Below are 22,624 nucleotides of genomic sequence, written 5' to 3' on the forward strand. Positions count from 1 at the left end.
AGTAGTAAGTTTTTTTGTCCGTAGCTTAAGGTTTCGATAACTACTCATTACTCAACCAATTGAAAAATAGGAAAATTACATCCCAATAGAAAACTTTTTTGCCAAATAACCTATCCTCTCACTCCTAAGACAAATCCTGTTTACGCAAAAGTGACAGAACTCCCCCCCCCCCCTCCCTTTTTTTTGCCAAGTAATAATTTTGACAGAATAATTTGGTAACCTATTCCCATATGTGCAATATTACAAAAGTGTGATTCATAATATAGTCGAATAATAAAGTTCTACAATATTATATCATATACAATAATTTTTAATAGAAAATTAAATAGCTACCTAATAAAGTCATTATGATTATATATAACAAAATTTAAGCAATTTAATTAAATGGCAATTTCCCTTTTTTTTAAAATGCCCTTCGTTATACTCCTCCCCATTAATTCAAAAATATATTGGTTGGGGGGGGGGGGGGGGGGTGTTAAACTGGCCTAGAGAGGTGTAGAGGGCAGAGAGGAGGGAACAATTGGCTGTTTATTGCACTAGTCCCCAAAGTTTTATAATAACGTTTTCTTTTTCGAAGTCCCAACAAATTTGGGGAATTATATTGAATTTTGATTGGTTAATTAAGTTAAGTGTATATCCCCAATGATGTTACATAAAATTAAACCTTCCGTAGTCTAGAATTATAGGTTAGATCGTTTGAACACTCAAACAATCCAAAGTCCCCAAAGTTGTTAAGCCAACGAATACGATAACATTGCTATAAAACTTTGGTGACTAGTGAAATAAACAGCCCAATTTCACCTCCCTGTACTGACAATAGTGTGCCCAACTAGAAATCCCAGGGTCCAATGTTCGTATCAGGTGTCTCAAGCTTGAGTCCTTGCATTCTCTCGTGCACAAGTCCACAATCATCATCATCCTTAGCAGTGCAGTCAGCATTGGTTTTTATACATAATAATTCAATTGTATGTCAAAACGTTTTGACCACTAATTGTTACCTACAGAAGGGGTTATTTTGTGCATTATCATTGGGGTTGTACATCAATTTATTAACTATAGTCTTATCCCATTAGTTTTTATATATCAATAATATAAAGAACTCTTAGGAATGGTCCTAGAACACATCCCTGCAGAACCCCAATTTTCAGCATTTGGCATCTAGGGGCACTTGAGGAGAGGTGGGTTGAATTCGAAAACCCAATCTCAAAGGTACTGGGAATGTTTATAACTATTTTGGGAAAGGGTATCAAACCCCACCCCCATTTTTTGAACGCAAACTTAAACTCCCCCTCCCCCTACCCCCTTTAACTTAAGTGCCCCTAGAGACCTCTAGGGAGTATGGCCACTAGTAATTTATTAAAGAATATAATAACTTATGCATTAACATTCCTGTCTTGCTTCAGTGTTATCCTTGTTATCAAATGATTGACCGGCCTGATTTATCACATAGGGTTGCCATTCAGGGTGGGAGGGGACAATGGGTTGTTTACTACACTAGTCCCCAAAGTATATAATAACAATTTCTTATTGGTTGACTTAACAACTTTAGAAACTTTCATCGAATTTTGATTAATTGAGTCATAATTATAAGTATCCAAACGTTACAAGCAATAATTTAAACCTAAGAAGGGGTAATCTTGGGTAACAACATCAGTTTATCGGCCATTATCTTATCCCTTTATATCTCTGATATCTTAAGGTCATTCAATAGTGATAAGATCCTAGTATTGAACCTTGAGGGACCCCAATTGATCTTACACCAGATTTTAATGTTCTATAAAAAAGTGAACTCTGTAGCGGGCTAAAATAACGATCTCCCCCATCCCCTTCCTTTACCCCATTCCTTCCCCTTCTACTGGATTGACGGCCCCACCAATAAAAGCGAGGGGAAATTGTATCCTAAATTGAGGAATAATCCAGGTATATTCTACATCCATTGTGACCCCATGACTTATAACTGTATGTAGAGATAATCTAGACACACTCTCTAGGAAAATCAGCCAATAGCAAAAAAGGGGAGGAACGTTAGAAACTGAAAGTGTACAGTTTTTAGTGAAAAAGGGCGCTACTTTTATCATTTCATTCTCATAACAAATAAGCTTTAAATAGTCATATTTTTTAGGATAATGCTTTGCTATGTTACATTAGTTGAATGTTTTAGTGATACCTGAAGATAAGGTTATAAAATCTGAGGAATAGTCCCTTTCGTAGCAACACCCCTTAAGGGGCGTTCCTTCGTATTTTTACAGTAGCTTTTCTCCTATTTCTAGCCCCTGCGGGGGGCTCTAACCCTGTGGGCCAATTGCATAACCCAACTTAACCTAACCTAACCTAAAATAACATGTGAAAAGCTATTTTGAAAATACGACGAATCGCCCCACGAAAGGGAATTTACCCAAATTCTGTTATAGGATTGTTTACAATGAATTATCTGGCAACCCTGCCTGGTGTACAACACTAACTGGTTTAACCGATGAATGTAGCAGAGTGGTGAGAGTAATTGTTGTCTTGCGCAGCTGTTTTATCCATGGATGCTGTAGGAGTGCTGCAGTACCTAGCAATAACAAGGATATTTAGTTGTCTAGTGGCAACCCTGTTTTTAATTATTTATCTGGCAACCCCCTTGTTACAATTATTTATATGGCAACCCTGTATACACATTATTTATATGGCAACCCTGTATACACATTATTTATCTGGCAACCCTGTATAAAAATATTTCTCTGGCAACCCTTTTATAAATTTTTGATCTGGCAACCCTATTTACAACTATTTATCTGGCAACTATGTTTACAATCATTTATCTGGCAACCCTTTGTACAATTATTTAACTGGCAACCCTGTTTATAAAAATTTAGCCCAATGTCCCCGTCCCCCCTAGTATTTTGTTTATAGTTTTAAGTCCGAGTATATGACAATAGACGACAAATTAATGTCTCTCCCTCCCCACAATTAAGATAACCATAAAATTATTGGTGGAAAAGTTAAAACCTAACCTGGCCGTTCCTCGCCACAGCTGATGGTACATTCCGCCACAAAATCATGAAAATGCGCGGAAAACTCTCTGTCAATTGATCATCATGTTAAGACAAGGATGATAACATCCATAAAAGCGAAGCTATAAAATCAGAAGGAAGGAAAGTCGCTTATAACACTATAACTTGATGTAATAGGAATCATTATTAAAAAATCAGATGAATAGGATAATTTATTATGTCATACAAAAAGTTGTTGTAAAAAAGTAAAAAATCAGCATGTTTTAAATGAATGTACGGACTTTCTGGTAACAATTATAGAATTGGTACGCTTCCCACTTTGTGTTACACAAAATTACCCCTTCTGTAGATAACAATTAGTGGATGAAACGTTTGGACACTCAACTAAATGAACAAACCAATTAAGATTCAGCAAAAGTCCCCAATGCTGTTAAGCCAACAAATAAGAAAACGTTATTGTAATACTTAGGGGACTAGTGTAATATACAGCCCAATGTCCCCTACCTCTTTGTAAACATGAATTGAGTGTTATTCCCTCCTCCCAACTGATGGGACAATGGAATGAAATTGTTTGAGTGGTCTTAGACTTTGGGGACTTGCTTAAAGTGTTTGTGAATGATTCCGCAAGTTTGGCCAGACTTTGGGAACCAATTGTAAATGACGTCATGCAAAAACTGTACATTAAAAGTGACTCTCTTAAAGTGTTTGTGAATGATTCCGCAAGTTTGGCCAGACTTTGAGGACCAATTGTAAATGACGTCATGCAAAAACTGTACATTAAAAGTGACTCTCTTAAAGTGTTTGTGAATGATTCCACAGGTTTAGCCAGACTTTGAGGACAAATAGTAAATGACGTCATGCAAAAACTGTACATTAAAAGTGACTTTCTTAAAGTGTTTGTGAATGATTCCGCAAGTTTAGACAGACTTTAGAAACCAATTGTGAATGACGTCATGCAAAAACTGTACATTAAAAGTGACTCTCTTAAAGTGTTTGTGAATGATTCCGCAAGTTTGGCCAGACTTTGAGGACCAATAGTAAATGACGTCATGCAAAAACTGTACATTAAAAGTGACTCTCTTAAAGTGTTTATGAATGATTCCGCAAGTTTAGCCAGACTTTGAGGACCAATTGTAAATGACGTCATGCAAAAACTGTACATTAAAAGTGACTCTCTTAAAGTGTTTATGAATGATTCCGCAAGTTTGGCCAGACTTTGGGGACCAATAGTAAATGACGTCATGCAAAAACTGTACAGTAAAAGTGACTCTCTTAAAGTGTTTGTGAAGGATTCCACAGGTTTAGCCGGACTTTGAGGACCAATAGTAAATGACGTCATGCAAAAACTGTACATTAAAAGTGACTCTCTTAAAGTGTTTATGAATGATTCCACAGGTTTAGCCAGACTTTGAGGACCAATAGTAAATGACGTCAGGCAAAAACTGTACATTAAAAGTGACTCTCTTAAAGTGTTTGTGAATGATTCCGCAAGTTTGGCCAGACTTTGAGGACCAATTGTAAATGACGTCATGCAAAAACTGTACATTAAAAGTGACTCTCTTAAAGTGTTTATGAATGATTCCGAAGGTTTACCTAGACTTTAGAAACCAATTGTGAATGACGTCATGCAAAAACTGTACATTAAAAGTGACTCTCTTAAAGTGTTTATGAATGATTCCGAAGGTTTACCTAGACTTTAGAAACCAATTGTGAATGACGTCATGCAAAAACTGTACATTAAAAGTGACTCTCTTAAAGTGTTTGTGAATGATTCCGCAAGTTTGGCCAGACTTTGAGGACCAACAGTAAATGACGTCATGCAAAAACTGTACAGTAAAAGTGACTCTCTTAAAGTGTTTATGAATGATTGTGCAGGTTTAGCCAGACTTTGGGAACCAATTGTGAATGACGTCATGCAAAAACTGTACATTAAAAGTGACTCTCTTAAAGTGTTTGTGAATGATTGTGCAGGTTTAGCCAGACTTTGGGAACCAATTGTGAATGACGAAAACTGAACATGAAGATTCCTGTTGTAGAAGGTGCTATTCTTGCCCAGCATGTTAGCAGTGCTGCTAGACCCTCCCCCTACTGACTCCCCCACCCCCGAGTCTGTTAGGGGAGGTGGTTGGGCCCCACCACCCCCTGCTCCTCCCGCTGAGACAACTGCCCCATCCACTGGTGGTTGGTGTCCCTCTGTCCCGCCCCCTCCCCCACCATTTTCTTCCTCCTCTCCCCCATCTTCATTCTCCTATCAATGGAAAACCATACTAGATCTTATAAGAAGAAATATTGGGTATAGCCCCTTTCATGGCAATGCCTCTTAAGGAGCGTTTTGTCATATTTTCACAATGGCTTTTGATAGGTTATTGTAGGTTAGGTTAGGTTAGGTATTTGCCCCGCAGAGTTAGGCAATTGGTTCCGCAGGGTTAGAGCCCCTAGGAGAAAAGATACTACGAAAATACGAAGAAACGCCCCTTAAAGGAACCTTTCAGTGGAAATCCATATTAGATTTTTATAATACTAGCCTCTAGGGGCACTTAGGGTGAAAGAGGAAAAAGTCCAAACTTCCCCTTTTTAATTTGAGTTTTAAAAGAAAAAGTATAAAAATGTTAAAAATCTTCCCTTGACCTATCAAAAGCTTCACTGTAAATGTAAAAAAGAAAAATATCCGTTCAACGGTTAGCATGATCCTTCGCTACAGACAAAAAAAACTTACTGCTTTATATACTAAGATAAGAATAGTTATTTCTCGCATCGTATTATAAACAGCTTTCCGCGAATATAGAATGTACAATTATGATATTAAAACCAGTTTTTTAGCCCCGAGGTGCCGAAGGCACCGGCTAAAAAACTTGTTTTAATCTTATGATTGTACATTTTTATATTCGTAGCAAGCTGGATATAATACGATGCTAGACATCGTTTTTTTCGTATGGATGAGAACCGGTTCTTATCCACCGGATTCGAATGAATACGAGAAATATTCTACCAGTATGGCTTTATAACCGATTATTATCCGCTGGATTAGAACCGGTTCTTAGCCACACTGAGAAATTATGTAAAGAATGGTGTTATTGACATTTTTCTACATATATTAAAATGAAAAATCATAAAATTGTTAGCCCAGGAGTTGGCCCCTCAGAGCTAAAAAACTGGCTTTAAACTTCTAATTCTTCATTTTAATATCTGCGGAAAACTGTCTATAATACAAGGCCATAAATAACTATTATTTTCCCTTGAGGACAACAAAATTTTTAACAAATCTAATCTAAAATTCACTTTGCCTGTTTGTCCATCAACCCGAACAGCTATAGAGTAAATATGAATTTCTCGGCTACTATTTCAAATAAACGGTTGATATTTTAATAATTTAAATGAATTTTCATCGTTATCGATTGCGAATGTAAAAGCTGACGATTTGCCCAAAATGTAAAATAACAGCTTTCCGCAGATATAAATATGTACAATTATAAGATTAAACCCAGTTTTCTTAGCCCCGAGTGTCTGAAATCAGGCTAACAAAACTGCTTTTAATCTTATGATTTTTATTTTAATATTTGTGGAAAAATGTTTATAATTCAATGATATACATAATTTTTCAGTATGGCTAAGAACCGCTTCTAATCCAGCGGATATTGATCAGTTTCAAAGCCACACTAGAATAGTTATTTATCACAATGTATTATAGACAGCTTTCCGCGGACAGTATGAAGATAGTATGGCTGAGAACCGGTTCTAATCTAGCGGATATTGATCGGATTCCCTACCTGCTGAGCCGCGGCTGACAAGGTAGAAAAGTCGAGGAGCCGGGGGGAAGAGCCGCGAAGCTTCTCTGCAAATCAAGGTGTCCATAGTGTTATTTACAAAAGTACCTAAAGTGTCCAAAGTACCCAAAAGAACCGATAGCACCTTAAGTAACCAAAGTACCCAAAAGAAACTCAAAAGTATTGCAAGTCTTGCAAGAAGGAGCAGTTAAGACTTAATTTCATTGGATTCTAACTTACACTATTTCCCTTATGAAAGTCGTGTTGTCCATTATGATGGAGTTTTTTTCAGGGCTGTATATTCTACATGGGATCCCCTGCTCAGGGGGGGGGGGGGAATAAAAAATAAGTGGTTGGAGGGGGAAAAAGTGTAAAAATTAAGAAAACTGAAAACATTTTTTCCATTTCCCCCCCCTCCTTAGTAAAAAAAAATAAAAAAATGTGTGGTAGGAGGGATAAAACAAATAAAATATAGAGTTCTTTAAATATTTTTCCATTTTCCCCCCTACTTGGTGAGAAAAAACTAGGGGGGGGGGGGGAGGAATTAAAAAATTTGTAGCAGGGGAAAAAAAATAAATCTTGTGCAGAATATACACCCCTGGTTTTTTAAATCTAATGTATTGCTAAAGAGACCTGTGTGTTTATCAGGATTATCAAATCAGTAATAAATGGTATGAACAGCCCTATAAGCATGAGAGTTGAAGGAAAGTCAGAGTAGGGGACAACCCCGTTAGCCATTTCACAACAGGAAACTCCAAGGGAATACACATCGCTTGTCTCACTGTATCCCAATAGATTCTAAAACAATAAATATAGATGATAGGGTGGGTCAATTTTGGAAATTTATATCTCAGACCAAAGCGGGAACTTGCACATGATTTTTTAAAGTATAATACACCCCTTGCTTGACTCACTGTATCCCAATAGATTCTAAAACAATAAATATAGATGATAGGGTGGGTCAATTTTGGAAATTTATATCTCAGACCAAAGCGGGAACTTGCACATGATTTTTTAAAGTATAATACACCCCTTGCTTGACTCACTGTATCCCAATAGATTCTAAAACAATAAATATAGATGATAGTGTGGGTCAATTTTGGACATTTTTATCTGAGACCAAAGCGGGAACTTGCACATGATTTTTATAAGTATACCACCTCTCACTTGTCTTGCTATAAATCTTAATAGATTCTAAAACAATAGATATAGTATATCTAGATGATGATGATCTCATGGGGCCTTGGTGGGAACTAGATCTTTCTACACACATTGAAATAAACTCCACATCTTATACTTAATACATTGTAAAGCGACCATTCGCCCAATAATATAACCAACCCTTTGATTGCATGACATTTGTTTTATCTGTGCATATCATAATGAAATGCGCCTGTTAATGGGCAAAGGCATCCCTCCTTCTCTTACTGTTAATATCATGTGTCTGACATAGCAGTAGAAGGTAATTTTTTATTGATATATTTTAGTGAAAGCTAACTTTATCTCAAAAAATTCAGCATTATCCTCATAAGATTTATTTTCAATTTTGAAAATTTGTACAGGTAACAGATTAAAGTTAAATAATAAGACTCTAACAAAAGTGATTGATAACATGGTTATAAGACTTTGGGTACCTGTTTAAGAATCTCTGGGGCCAGCCAGAACAGGTTTGATGTGATAGCATGCAGGGGATAATCATAAAGGTTACTACGATGCTCTCCTACACATAACAACATGGTCAAATTTTCAGGGAGAGAGGGGACATTGAGCTCTTCCCAAAAATTTTTAAGTAACGTTTTCTTATTTGTTGGCATAACAATTTTGGGGACAACCCAATTTGCTTTATTGAATGTTGGGTGTCCACTTATTTCAACCACTAATTGTAATTTACAGAAGGGATAATTTTGTGTATCATCATTGGGGATGTACATTGTACATCTATTAATCAACCATAATAGTCTTTTCCCTTTAGATCCATATCAAATTAAAGTCCAAAAAAAACCTTCAAAAAAATTATCACAGGACCAAGAATACAACCCTGTAGCACCCCAATTATCACAGGACCAAGAATACAACTCTGTAGCACCCCAATTATTACAGGACCAAGAATACAACCCTGTAGAACCCCAATTATAACAGGACCAAAAATACAACCCTGTAGCACCCCAATTATTATAGGTCCAATAAGATAACCCTGTAGCATCTCAATTATCACAGGACCAAGAATACAACACTGTAGCACCCCAATTGTGACAGTTTCAAGAATACAACCTTGTAGCACCCCAAATTAATTGACAATGTTCCTGTAGAATGAAGTGAAGTTGAATATCTGAAGCCAGACAGCACAGCATCCCCTGAGTTAGTACACCATTTGTATTGGGAACTGTAAATTACACTGGTACCCAAAGTTTTATGTATATCCTATCTTATTTGTTGGCTAAAAACTTTAGAACTTTTATTAAATTTTCATTGGTTAATTTACAAGCCATAAATGTCAAAACTTTTATATAACCAATCAGACAACCAACCTTTTGATTGCATGATCTTTATCTGAGAAGTTATAACTGTGCATAGTAATATGAGTTGCACCTGTTTTAAGCCAAGGATTTCCCCTAACTCTAACTATTTATGTCGCACATCTGACATAGCAGCAGTAGGAAACATTTTTAACATCTTTAGTTTAGATGTGCTGTCAGGCCGAGAATTAAGCCTATCACATCCCAGACAACGGGTTATGAGAACAGTAAAGACAACCCAACAATTTTCTCCTGATTCCAAATGGTGTTCCTTTGCCACTAATAAGAATGTGAGAGCAGCGTACACTTCTAAATAAACAAAAAAAACAAGATTAGTTTTCATAAAAACTGAAGCCATCTTGAAATAAAAATAGTTATTTTTCGTATATAAAACAGCTTTTGGCGGATATAAAATGTACAATTATAAGATTAAAACTAGTTTTTCAGCCCCGAGATTCCAAAAACAATTGGTTTTAATCTTATGATTGTACCTACATTTTTATAATCGAAGAAAACTGGATATAATATGATGCTAGACATATTTGTTCAGTATGGCTGAGAACTGATTCTAATCCACCTGAAATTAATCAGTTTCAATGTGATACGGAAAACATTATTCTAAAACTTTTTAAAAGCAAAACTTTTCTTTAATTAGGCTCAGTCCGTCCGTTCAAAATGGCTAGCTTTTTTCATTAATTTAGGCATGTTAGAATTGTCCAATCAGTTTCAAACTTTGCAGGGTGATTCCTGTAGTAGTAAGGTACGATTTAAAAAGCGTAGCAACTCTACAATCATTGCCAGAATGAACGGCCATTGTAAACATGTTGATTTTTTTTACTTTTTTACAATAAATCTTTATGTGATCTAATTTTCCAATTGATCTGATTTTGGGTATACTTATTCCTGTTACAACAAAGTATAATATTGTAAGAGAAGCATCTCTTTAATCAAGACCTAAAAATAAATAAAGCAGTTTTTCAACAAATTTACTTACAATTTTGCTTTGACTATTATACCTACATTTAAATTTTGATTATTCAGTTCAGACACTATACAAGTGTTAATGTCCGTTTGTCCTATCGTTTCAGGACTTCTCTTTTATGGATGTTGTCATCCTTGTTAAAATCTAAAATACCTGTGAACAACTCCCTGGTGGTGAAGATATTGAAGAGCATGAAGAATATCCCTATCACGAGTAGTAAATATAAATATTTTCAATGATCAACACATTCTCATCTATAGGGATAAGACAATAGACGATAAATTGTATATTCCCAGTGATGATAAACAAAATAACCAATACCTAACCAATAAGTTAATGAAATAATTTTTGAAATAAACTTAAATTTAGTTAAACATAATAACATTGTTACTTAAATGTGAGGGGAATGTGTTGCTTTATAAACAGGGGCAAGCAACCTTACCTATAACTGCAAACAGTAAGGTGTCAATGACAAAGATTATGCAAAGAAAGTGGATAGGTAATAATGTTGATATTTTATTGATTCTACTAGCGGTCACGCCCCCTAGAAGTTTAATTCGAGAAACCATTTTTTTTTAGATTTAAGATTTTGTTTGGGTGGTGGTATTTTGCTTTCTAGGGGCTATTTCTCATGGGGTGGGTGGGGTTGTAACTTCCCCCAAAATAGTTATAAACCTTCCCAGGGCATATAAGAAGCTTTTTTTAAAGGAAAACCACAACAATTCAGCAGTTAGAGACAAACAAACATCATTTTACTTTATTAAAAGGATTATATTTATTCCTGATAATGAAGCAGCAAACCATTTCTGGAAGTCCATCAGAAAATCCTTAAAGTTTTAACAATTAAGAACACTATCAAATAAAATAGCAATGGATGTAGAATTTCTTGGATATTACATCATATTTTTCGCCTACTCTAGAAAAATTATTCTTCCAGCTGACCCTCAGCTAATGACTTTACCCAATCCCCTTCTCTATCCATAGAGGAACATGGCTAATGACAAAAAATTTCCTGTTACAATATCAATGTATTTTTTATTCTTAGGAATCCAAATAAGGAAATTTTGTGTTAATGTGCCGCGGCATCATGGTGCTCACATGAGCATTTATTTGGTACGGCGCAATTGTGTTTTCAGGTCAGAGGTATATTATATACAATTTTGGCAGGTTGTTCGTCATTTACCCGACATTAAAGCAAAGTCCACCAGTGGTGTATATTCTGCACAAGATTCATTTTTTTTCCCCGGTAGAAAAATATTTTTTTTTTTCCCCACCTAGTTTTTTCCCTTATTAGAGATAAAAATGAAAACATGTTTTCAGTAGGTAGGTACTATTTACTTTATGCGTTTTTTTTACCACACTTACATATTTTTCTGGGTTTTTTTCCCCAAGGAGAAAAAACAATGTTTTCAGTAATCTTTTTTCTTCTTTTTTTACCCCCTCTTACAAATGCAGAATATACACCCCTGAAGTCCACCAATCAACTTTGACATATCTCCATTTACAAACCTGAGCCGAGAAGGCTGGTGACACTGCCAAACTCGCACAACGGGGTCACCAACCAAACTTCCTGAGATCAGTTTCTTATTATAATATCTTCCATCCATCAGGAGAGAGGGAGGGGGGGGGGGGAGTAAAGTAGTTTACAATCCCAATAATGACAAACAAAATTATTTCTTTTGTAGATTACATTTTTGGACACTGCTAGTTTGGAACCTACCAATTAAAATTTTAAAATGTGCCAAAACTTCTTAGCCATCTTGGTCAATGGTTATAAAACTTTGGGTACCAAAGTAATAAAATTCAATGTCCCGTCCTCCATGGGGTTTGGTAATACCATAGAATATGCCCATGGCTATGAATACCAGAGATATAAAGGGATAAGACAATAGCATACAAAGGGGCGAGAACAGGCAAAAAAAATTTCGAGGGGAAACGGCGGTTTTCGGCAGGAGCGGCTGTTCCACCGGCTTTTCTCATAGTTTCATATTGTTCTCTATAAAAGCAACTGCTGTGCCGAATTTTAGAGCTGTAACTCTTTTGTGGGCTAAGATCATGCGCGTTTTACTTTTGGTTTCAATAAGTGGAACATACGCCTCCCCTCTTTATACTCATTCCCAATGATGATACACAAAATTACCCCTTCTGTATATTACAATTAGTAGTTGAAACTTTTTGACACTCTACTTAATGAACCAACCAATCAAAATTAATCAAAGTCCCCAAAAATGTTCAATCAAATTATAAAATTTTGGGTACTAGTATAATATACAGCTCAATGTCCCCTCCCTCCCTGAATGAATCCACCCTGGCAAATGGATCAATATATAGAATAGTTATTTCTTGCATAATATTTTAAACAGCTTTCCGCGGATATAAAATGTACAATTATAAGATTAAATCAGTCAATTTAGCCCAAAGATGCCAAAAGAAAGTACTAAAAAAACTATTTTTAATCTTGTGATTGTACAATTTTATATTCATAGAAAACTGGATATAATACGATGCTAGTCATAATTTTTCATATGGATGAGAACCGGTTCTAATCCACCGGATATTAATCGGTTTCGAATGAATATGAGAAGTTATAATAAAATTCCTGATTCACGACCATAGAAGCAATACAGGGCAGAATATTTGGATGCTGAAAATCAAACATTCTACAATCCCTATAATAAAATAACAGGATGTATGTTTATACTGAAGGAGTTCACTAACCGCTGAATCGATCGGGTTCTACTCAACAGGGTAGCTTTTTATGGGTCCCGGGAATGTTAATGACTATTTTGGGGGAGGGTACCATGCACCACCCAAGAGAAAACGACCCTAGAAAAAAAATTACTCCCAGCAAAAAAAAATATTTAAAAAAAAAACTAAAATAAAAACGGCATGATGGGGGGGGAAGGTACTCTCCCCCAACAAAAATATTTTTTTTACTTTTTCTAAAAGTCTTAATTTAAAAAATCAGTTTTGGGATTCAACTCGGGGGCAGTGCCCCTGGAGGACTCTAGGGGGCGTAGCCGCTAGTAGATATAAATTGTAGAAAGTTCCTTGAGCATGTTCATAGTAGAAACTTCATGGCTGATGTATCTTACCAAATCTTCCTTAAGCTTCAGACAGACAGACAGATGGACAGACAGGCATTCTGTTACTTTATTATAAGAATTGTAGAAAGTTCCTTGAGCATATTCATAGTAGAAACTTCATGGCTGATGTATCTCACCAAATCTTCTCCATGCCCTTCGCTCTAAAAATAAAACAGAAGCTGAATATAAAGAATCTTCACTAAAAGCGTAGCTCAAAGATAGTAGGAAAAACAAACATTAACACTTATAGAGTGTCAGAACTGCATGTGCAGAATATCAAGGAATAAGTATAAACAAAATTGTAAGTAAAATATGTTGCAAAACTGCTTAAATAAAGGATACTGTTTAAGGTTAAAAATCAACATGTTTTAAATGGACATACAGACGTTCTGGTAAAAATTATAGATTTGCTGCGCTTTTATTTTTATTTTGTAGCATGACTGACGGACCGACATAAAAAAAAATAGCAAACTGGATGCTCATTGGTATAGGGAATCTTCACCAAAAATATCAGCCGTCTATCTTGAATGACATTTCTCCCATAGCATAACAGATTGACTGACGGAGAGAAAATATGAAACTTAGTAAAAGAGACATTGGAAGATATTTAAATTAGGGTTGGGCCGGATACTTTTTTGGCCGGACACTTGATACCGCATATCCGGCAAAATATCGGATATCTTGTAAAATGGCCGGATATCTGGCCATCGCCGGATATCCGGCAAGATAGCGATTATCCGGCCAGATAACCAGATATCTGACATTAGAAATCAGTTGGATATCCAGTATCCGGCCGGATATACGGCGAAACCCTAATTTTAATCATGATAAACAAAATAACTCCTTATGTAGGTTACCATTGTTACTTTTTACCATCCAATTAAGTTTTATTACTATTCTCCCCATAAGTTTCTATGAAATAGGGAAAATCAAGCCAAGTTTGAACACAGTAGGACAATTCTAACATGCTTAGAAAAAGCTATCCATTCTTGACAGACGGAACAATCTTAATTTTAGAAAAGCAAGCAGTAGAACTTCAGGGATCTAAAGGGATAAGACAATAGCCGCGAATAGATGAACACTCCAATGATTATAAACAAAATTATCCCTTCTGTAGATTATAATCATTGGTTGGATCGTTTGGAAGTTGGACGGAACTAACCTAATTATAGAAAAGCTTCGCTATCTATAATACAAAGTAGAACGATGTCTGTCCGTCTGTCTGTCCGTCTGAAGCTTAAGATCTCAGTAACCACTGAACCGATTGGGCTCTACTCTTCAGTGATTATACCTACTGGTCCTGTGGTGGTTTTAAGCTATTTTCTTGGGGGGTGGGACACCCCCAACCCCCCCAAAAAATGAAAAATACCCCCCCCCCAAAAAAAATAAAAAAATTTTTAAACTAAAATTAAAATAGTGGGGTCAACTACCCCCCCACCCCAAAAAAAAAAAAAATTTTTTTTTAATTTTTTTTTTAAATCTAAAATACGAAAAATTGGTTTGATCAAACCTCTAGAGGCTAGGGGCGAAGCCGCTAGTTAGAAATAAGCAGTAGGACCTGGGAGGAAGGGGACATTAGGCTGTTTATTACACTAGTCCCCAAAGTTTTATAATAACATTGTCTTATTCGTTAGATTAACAACTTTGAAGACTTTTATTGAATTCTGATTGGTAGGTTCATTATGTTAAGTGTCGAAATGTTTCAACCACTAATTGTAATCTACAGAAAGGGAACTTTTGTGTTTCATCATTGGGATGTAATACAATTTATATGCCAGTGTCTTATCCCTTTAGATCACTGACCAGATCCTTGACTGCAACGCCAACTTCCCGCTTAGAACTTAAATTTAATTAGGGATCTAAAGGGATAAGACAATGGCCGATAAATTGATGTACATCCACGATGATGATACACAATATAGATCTCAATTATTTTTTCAAACGTTTGAAAACTCAACTAACTGAATCAACCAATAAAAATTTACTACAGTCCCCAAAGTTGTTAAGCAATCTAATAAGAAAATATTATTACAAAACTTTGGGGACTAGTGTAACCAACAGCCAGTGGCGTGCGAAGCACTTAGTCTAGGGGGGGGCATTTTGAAGATTTTGTAAAATTTTGCCCCCCCCCCCTAAAGCAAAGTGCCCCGGGGGGGCAGTTTGCTTTAGGGGGGGGGCATTTTGATTATATATACTAATTATAAATAAGGGCGTTTTAAGGGGTGAGATTATTTGATTATGGACCCCCCCCTAAAGCAAAGTGCCCCCCCGGGGGGGCACTTTGCTTTAGGGGGGGGGCATTTTGATTATATATACTAATTTTAAATAAGGGCGTTTTAAGGGGTGGGATTATTTGATTATGGACCTTCTAGTCCTTATCCCTTTTTCCCCATCCCTTCCCCCATCCCTATTTCCCATTTATATCCCCCATCTCTCCCCCCCCCATCTCTTCTCCCCCATCCCTTCTCCCCACCCTGCAATGACCGAAGGGAAGGGAGCTAGAAAGCATCTTCGAAAAAAAAGTACAGAAGATAATTTAACCTTTCCCCCTCCCCCCCCCCCCCCACCACAAAACATTTTTTATGGGTGGAAGGGGATGTTATAAAATCTCAGCAGGAAGGATGAATAACCCCATTAAAAAAAATTTGGGGGGGGGAGATAAAAACACATATTTTGGAAATACTTTACCAAAAATTAACCTAATATGTAAAACTGATTTTAAATATTTCTTTATTGTATGACAACATCTTTAAGTAGCAAAGCACAAAAAATCATTAATAAGAATACAGACAAGTAGATTTAAAGAGCATCTGTTGAAATAAATATATATTTTAGGTAGAAAAAGTCACAAATCCTTTTTCCTGTATGTTGTGTGATGACAGTCAAAGTAAATTACATACTGGATGCTCGAAACAGCGAGAAATTTTTTTTTAATATTGTTTCGGTACAACAGCATTTGGCTGGCCGTTTACCAGATCTTTACGTACAGACGTACGAAACCTGCTACTTCCCACAAGAGACAAAACCAGCATAGTTACTAATACAATTCATTGTATGAAAACGGTCATGCTGAAATAGAAAATAACAAAATTAATAATCAAATATTAAAATGTTAAATACATGATAAAATAAATCTTGTAAAAGAGAATAAATCTTTTTCTTATTTGGAACAATCGTCTTTTTTAATAAAGTAAATATTCATTATGAGAGGTTGCGTGACTTCGAAATTATATTTTAAAATATATAAGAAGGCTAGGGTTATTTTTTGCTTAAAATTAATCAAAATTAAATACGAGTTTGAAATTCATAAACAAAATCATTATAGACTACGATTAAAATATTCTGATACAAAAATAAATTAATTACTTGGTCTAATTTAAGGAAAAATGAAAGATTAATTTGCCGTCTTAAAAAAATCACTCCATTCCATTAAAAATGCCTTAAGAAAGAATTCTTACCGAAGTTTTTGTTCCTGTAAAGCCGGGAAGCACTCAAAGGTATTTTTCAGTACGGACAACACCACAATTCTGATTATACATGGTTTTTATCACGCAGATATTCCGCACATTTTGAAAGATAGATTAAAGATGGCCACGCTCGCTTTGTTTATGGTCCAAGCGCAAGCGTTGTTTTGATTGCCGCGTCCAATTATGAACTTTCAATTTGAATCTCAGCGCTTTCCAAACTGACATTAATGATAAGGAAAACAAAAGGATAAAGGTTCGAGTTCACAAACGCATCACACTATTATACTTCCAATACACACCCGCCTGAAAGTGGGGAATCGAACATTACACCACTCAAATTTTCAACTTTGTGTGCAGACAATGTCCACAAAAGTCACAATTCAAAACCACATAAATTACAAGAGTTTTAAATTTTGGCCTTTTGGCCTCAAATTTGCTAGTAATAATATTCATGAATACTCGTACTAACACAAAATGACACAATTCCACAAAAATGTAGGAATAAAGGAATAGGAAATAAAACATTCTTCATTGAAAGCTTACACATTCACTACTCACTCATAACACTTAATCTCATGGCCTCACAATTTTTCGAAATAAACAAATGGTTATTTGAATTTGTTAGACCATGTAATGCAATACATAATAATAATTTAAAATAAGTACCCAAACTTTAATTAGGTACCTAATCATTAATAATGATAATAATAATATTCTTAATATTAGAATAAACTTAATGCTAAACATAATCTGCATTAATCATCAAATAATTCATTCAAATCTTTTTAATAAAAGAAGAATAATTACTACAAAAAATTCTTTTCAAACAAATTTTTTTTTTTGTTAAAGAAAAGTGAAAATGCATACGTAAAATCTTTCTTCGATCAAATCTTTATGTAAAAGATAGATAAGAAAATAATCCTTAAATCTAGATAAACAGAATAATCAAATAAAGCAAAATTATCCTTAATCTAAACATATCATCAAAATAAAATATCCTTATATCTAAGAACATATAAAAGAACTGTATTAATTCATCAATAAAACATCAAAATGAAAGTAAAATTGCATTTTTGCATATGCGAATTTTAAATTAAGCTCAAAGTAAAAGAAAAGTCTCAAAAAGTGTTTATTTGGCAATTTCTCTTTGGCTGAATAGATAATAAGCTTTTCCGTGTACTTATTTATACAGTCTTTTAAAATTAAGAGCAATTGGGGCCTCAGTTCAACCTGAACCTCGAAAGCTTGCAGATCAAACCGACGCACTACAATTATAATAATGCCACGTGCGACGAGTCCTGTTTATGGTTATGTTTTGTTTCTTTTTTGTGTAACCGTGAACAGGATTCCTGGCGCGGGGCTCAATTCACGAACATTTCTGAAAAAAATAGAATGAAAAATGTTCCAAAGTTAAAATCTTCAAAGAAAGAAGGAATCAAAGAAACTACAAAGAATCTTTTTGAAATTATCAGATATTTCTTAAGCTTTAGTTTTGCTGTTATGCAAGGTCTTCGGCCGAGGAAACAGAGCTGGAAGGCTTTGTATAGCAGTTTCATTAGGCTATACTCATCGAAATAAAATCAAACAAATCAAAGTAAATCTGCTGTGTTCATAAAATTACTGCTTTTTTGTTTTTAGGTAATCTTCAGAACGAAATCAAAATAAAATAATCTTAATATATAGTTAATATTAAATTATTTGTAATGCTTGTAATATAAAAAGATATTTTTAAAATGATCAAATGTGTTTCATTTCTATTCTTATCTGTATATATCATATTTCATGTTTGTTAAACAAGAAACGACAATAATGCTTCGCATCCAAATTTAAAAAATACGTACCTAAGATTTTTTACGCGAAAAAATCCCAGGTCCCGATCAAATAAATCCGTAAAGAAAACTTATGTATTCGAATAGAAAACTTTAGTTTTATGCGTTGGAAATAAAATTCTGAGCTCATTTATAATTTTAAACGAAATTGTAAGGAAATTTGCGTCAATTATAAATTTTAAAAAAATATGCAATTGTTGAAAGTTAAAAAAATACGCGATAAGAACGATACTAATAAAAATACTTAATCGTCTTGGGAATCATCTTGGGGTAGGTTTACTTTCAACAATCGTCTTGAAGAAATCTCGTTATCCGTGGCTTCAACATCATCGGACAATTTGAAACGGGCTACAACTGTACTGCCACCGCCGCGTTCGTCTTGAACTCTGCCGAGGCGATACTTCTTAACCAAGTTGGTGCACCCGTCAACAAGAACGACATCTCCAACGCTCAGCGGAACTTGATTGCGCCTCCACTTTACCGTGCGCAATAGCTCAGGCAGCAGCTGCTGCTTGTAGACTTCATGGAACTGTCTAGTCAGCTCCTCCAGATGGCTTAAACGGCGTGTAATTCGATCTCTGGAACCGGTCTCGAATGAGCAAATCCCATTGTTAGCTCTGCCACCCAACAAATCAGCAGGAGAAATGATTCTCCATGTGTTAACATCATTCCCTTGTGTAGCATAGCTCAAGGGTTTAGAGTTTAAAACTCTAGCAGTTTCAGCAGTCAGCAGCAACAACTCGTTGTGATTGACTACAGCTCCACACAACTTCTTATTGAGGACACGCTTGACCATGGCGACCTGGCGCTCAACACTTCCTACATACGAATGAGCGCCAGTCGGTACAAGGTGCCACTCAAAACTCACATCAGACTTCTTCATAACTTCATCAAGTATTCTTTTCGAGCCAAGAAAATTGGTGCCGCGATCTGTAGTCACGACTCTGGGCATATTGTAGAATGCTTGAAGCTTTCTGAGGCCAATAATGACAGCCTCAGTACTGTAATCCAGCAGAACATCAATAAACACTGCTTGTGTAAAACGACAACAAGCAATTAACAACCAAACCTTGTACTTGGCTGGATTCTTCCTGGTGCGGACGCCAGGCCTTGTAACTTCCATCGGGCCTGCAAGGTCAAGATGAACATGGAAGAATGGAACTGAAGATTCTAACCTGTCTGGCAGGACGTCTGCCATAGTTGGGGCTGAACGACGTGCATACTCTAGACAACAACTGGAACATGACTTGACAACCTTCATAGCTTCTTGGCAGCCACGTGATATCCAAGCATACCTGCGACTCTGTACCAAAGTTTTTCTATGACCGGCATGGCCAAGTTCATCGTGGGCCTGCTGTAGGAACAGTCTGGCCAAGTTATTGTGACGATCAATCAAAATAAGGCCAGGGGAATCCTTGAACAGCTTCTTCTTTCCCTCGGCTGCTGCCTCCAAGGCCTCGTCCCCACAGGACCGCATCTTGAGGACTCTGAATTTACGAACAGGATAATAGCCATTATTACCAACGATAGGCCAATACACCTCAGTCTCGTGGTAATAAGGTTGAAGACTATCATATTTACCTTCAGCCTCCATAACCATCTCCTTTTCCTGGTTGTATGATGCCAGGAATAAATCACACACCACATCTAGGTAGGTAATTGAAAAAGTGTGATTGCCATAAAACTTGGAATCAACTAGCGGCTCTTGTCCAGCTGGAACCGAAACTCCCATCGGCTCTTGTCCAGCTGGAACCGCAACACTGATCGGCTCTTGTCCAGCCAGAACCGAAACTCCCGTCGGCTCTTGTCCGGCTGGAACCGAATCATTCATCGGCTCTTGCCTGGCCGGAACTCGTTTCTTAACAAGCAACAATTTAAAACAGTTGGCAGCTCTGATCACCGCCTGCATAGTTTTACGTGCCTGCCTGTAGGTACGTCGTGCTAAAGTTCTCCAGAAATCTGGACGGCCATACACTTCAATCGGACCATACGCTGATTCATCTCAGCCTCTGGGATGGGGTGATTTACTTCACCCGCCGTCTTTACAGGCCACTGGTCCTGCTCCAGGCGCAGCCATTCAGGCCCGTCCTGATACCTGGATCCTGGTGAAACATCTTGAATGGTACAGGCACCTCTGGTGGCAAGATCTGCAATGTTCTGATCTGTAGGAAGCCAGCGCCAATCCTCTGGGCTGGTCAGCTGTTGAATCTCACTCACACGATGACTGTTAAATATGTTTAACATCACTGATTCGGACACAATTTGCGATATAGCGCAAGTGCTGTCGCTAAAAAACATCTTGCCTGCTACTGCAAAGGGCAGGGCTTGGACAATTGCGTCCGCCAATCTTGCCATTAATAAACATGACAACAACTCAAGTCTTGGAATAGACTCAATCTTAACAGGAGCCACACGACTCTTGCCACTGCATAAAATCACTTCGAAGCCTCTGGCCGTTGGCCAACGTAGGTAGATGATGGCTGCATAGGCTGAACTTGAAGCATCAGAAAAACCAATGATGGTTGGGAGCCCCAGTGGCTCATCAGGAACTAAAGAACGTTGAAATGGCACTTCTCCAAGCTTAGCCCTGTCGGCCAAACTATCAACAAAGTCATCTCTCAGCTTGGCAGGAACATGCTCATCCCATGATACGCCACTAATGCAAACCTCCCGAAGTATAAGCTTGGACTTCAGGAGTAGTGGGCACATAAGGCCAAGAGGATCATACAATTGCTGTACGACCCGCCAAATCTCTCTCTTCGTTACACATTCTGGCATGGCTCTCCATAAATCTAACAGATCAAGGTCCTCCAGCAATTTTCGGCCCTTTATCTTGGCGCCATGATTCACCCGAGCAGGTAAAGTAAGAACATCTTCTCTGGGGGCCCATTGAATGCCCAGTACCTTAACAGGATCAACATCATCTCCAGAATAAATAACTGATTTAAAGCTGAAGTTGCCAGGTTCAATCATTTCCTTTAACTCTTCGACCATTTTGACGGCTTCTGGCTTGCTATTATGGCCGCCAGTATGGTCATCAATGTAGGTACACTGCTCCAGCTTGATAGCTGGAGCATCCTGATGCAGTACAAACTTGGAACCGGTAGGTTGTTGCTCACTTCTCCACAGGTCCTGCTTTGCAACTTCCTCTGCTCCCTTTACGTATTCAGATCCATAAACGTCATGAACATCTTGGCGGCTGCGCCCTCCAAAAATCTGTGCTGTAAGTCTCAGGGCTGTGACGGCGAAATCGCCTGCCAATTTCTCCCCCAAGTTAACTTTTTTGGTCAAGTAAACTTCCGGGTTGGCATGTTCATCCTCTGCAAACCACACTCTCTTCAGCTGCGAATCTTCATATGTGGCCGCCAAAGAATTGTAAAATTTACAGACATCACACACACAGGCACACTTGTAACTTCTGAACCGAATAAGATTGTGAAACAAAGTGTAGGTAGGTGGTGGGCCGTCCATCATAATATGATTTAAACTTGTTCCATTGCAGGTCAAGCTAGAGTTTGCGCAGATTCTCAAGGGGGTAGAAATGCTATCCTTGAAGGCCGTCACTAATGAATTAAAATAAACTGGACCTTCAAATGCTAAGTCTTGTGGCGTGGCTTTGACGTACACCCCACGGGACACCGCCTCCTTGAACACCTTCACGAATGCGTCATATTCGCTGTTTTTTATCATGCGCCGGCGATCACGAAGCGCAATATTATACGCCTGCCGCGAATTGTTCGGCAGCGTATGTGTTGGCAGCCGGTATGGATAAGCTGCCGTCCACTCTTTCTTCACAAGATCCAATGTTAAACCTTCTTTTATCAGATCCTGTTTTCGCTGATCAACGGCTGACTTGCCTGACGCAAGTGCCAGGCAGTGCCTGCAGCCCGTGCATCCACTGCACAGCCGCGGCGGCTGCACGCCTAACGCCTCCGACGATAGGAAGTCCATAGCTGCAACTTCCAACTTAGTAACTTTACAAAC

General features: G+C 37.2%; 1 protein-coding gene across 1 annotated transcript in view; it reads right to left on the reverse strand.

Annotated features, from left to right (window-relative positions):
* The window catches only part of Stlk (Ste20-like kinase), a 29,111-nt gene that overhangs the window by 895 nt on the left and 5,592 nt on the right, over window positions 1-22,624 (reverse strand). Inside the window, exons 3-18 of the mRNA XM_080149821.1 lie at window positions 13,447-13,505; window positions 13,309-13,318; window positions 12,855-12,902; window positions 11,768-11,825; window positions 11,039-11,085; window positions 10,412-10,461; window positions 9,547-9,585; window positions 9,062-9,113; window positions 8,395-8,478; window positions 7,444-7,558; window positions 6,764-6,828; window positions 5,024-5,244; window positions 2,997-3,064; window positions 2,445-2,554; window positions 1,388-1,434; window positions 221-917 (exon numbers count right to left, since the gene is read on the reverse strand). Coding sequence (XP_080005947.1) covers window positions 830-917; window positions 1,388-1,434; window positions 2,445-2,554; window positions 2,997-3,064; window positions 5,024-5,244; window positions 6,764-6,828; window positions 7,444-7,558; window positions 8,395-8,478; window positions 9,062-9,113; window positions 9,547-9,585; window positions 10,412-10,461; window positions 11,039-11,085; window positions 11,768-11,825; window positions 12,855-12,902; window positions 13,309-13,318; window positions 13,447-13,505 — 1,161 coding nt within the window. The 3' untranslated portion in view covers window positions 221-829. The remainder of the gene's footprint in view (window positions 1-220; window positions 918-1,387; window positions 1,435-2,444; window positions 2,555-2,996; window positions 3,065-5,023; window positions 5,245-6,763; window positions 6,829-7,443; window positions 7,559-8,394; window positions 8,479-9,061; window positions 9,114-9,546; window positions 9,586-10,411; window positions 10,462-11,038; window positions 11,086-11,767; window positions 11,826-12,854; window positions 12,903-13,308; window positions 13,319-13,446; window positions 13,506-22,624) is intronic.

The sequence above is a fragment of the Acartia tonsa genome, chromosome 15 (genome assembly GCF_053477335.1).
Source record: "Acartia tonsa isolate MP-2025a chromosome 15, ASM5347733v1, whole genome shotgun sequence".
NCBI classification, from domain to species: Eukaryota; Metazoa; Arthropoda; class Copepoda; order Calanoida; family Acartiidae; genus Acartia; species Acartia tonsa.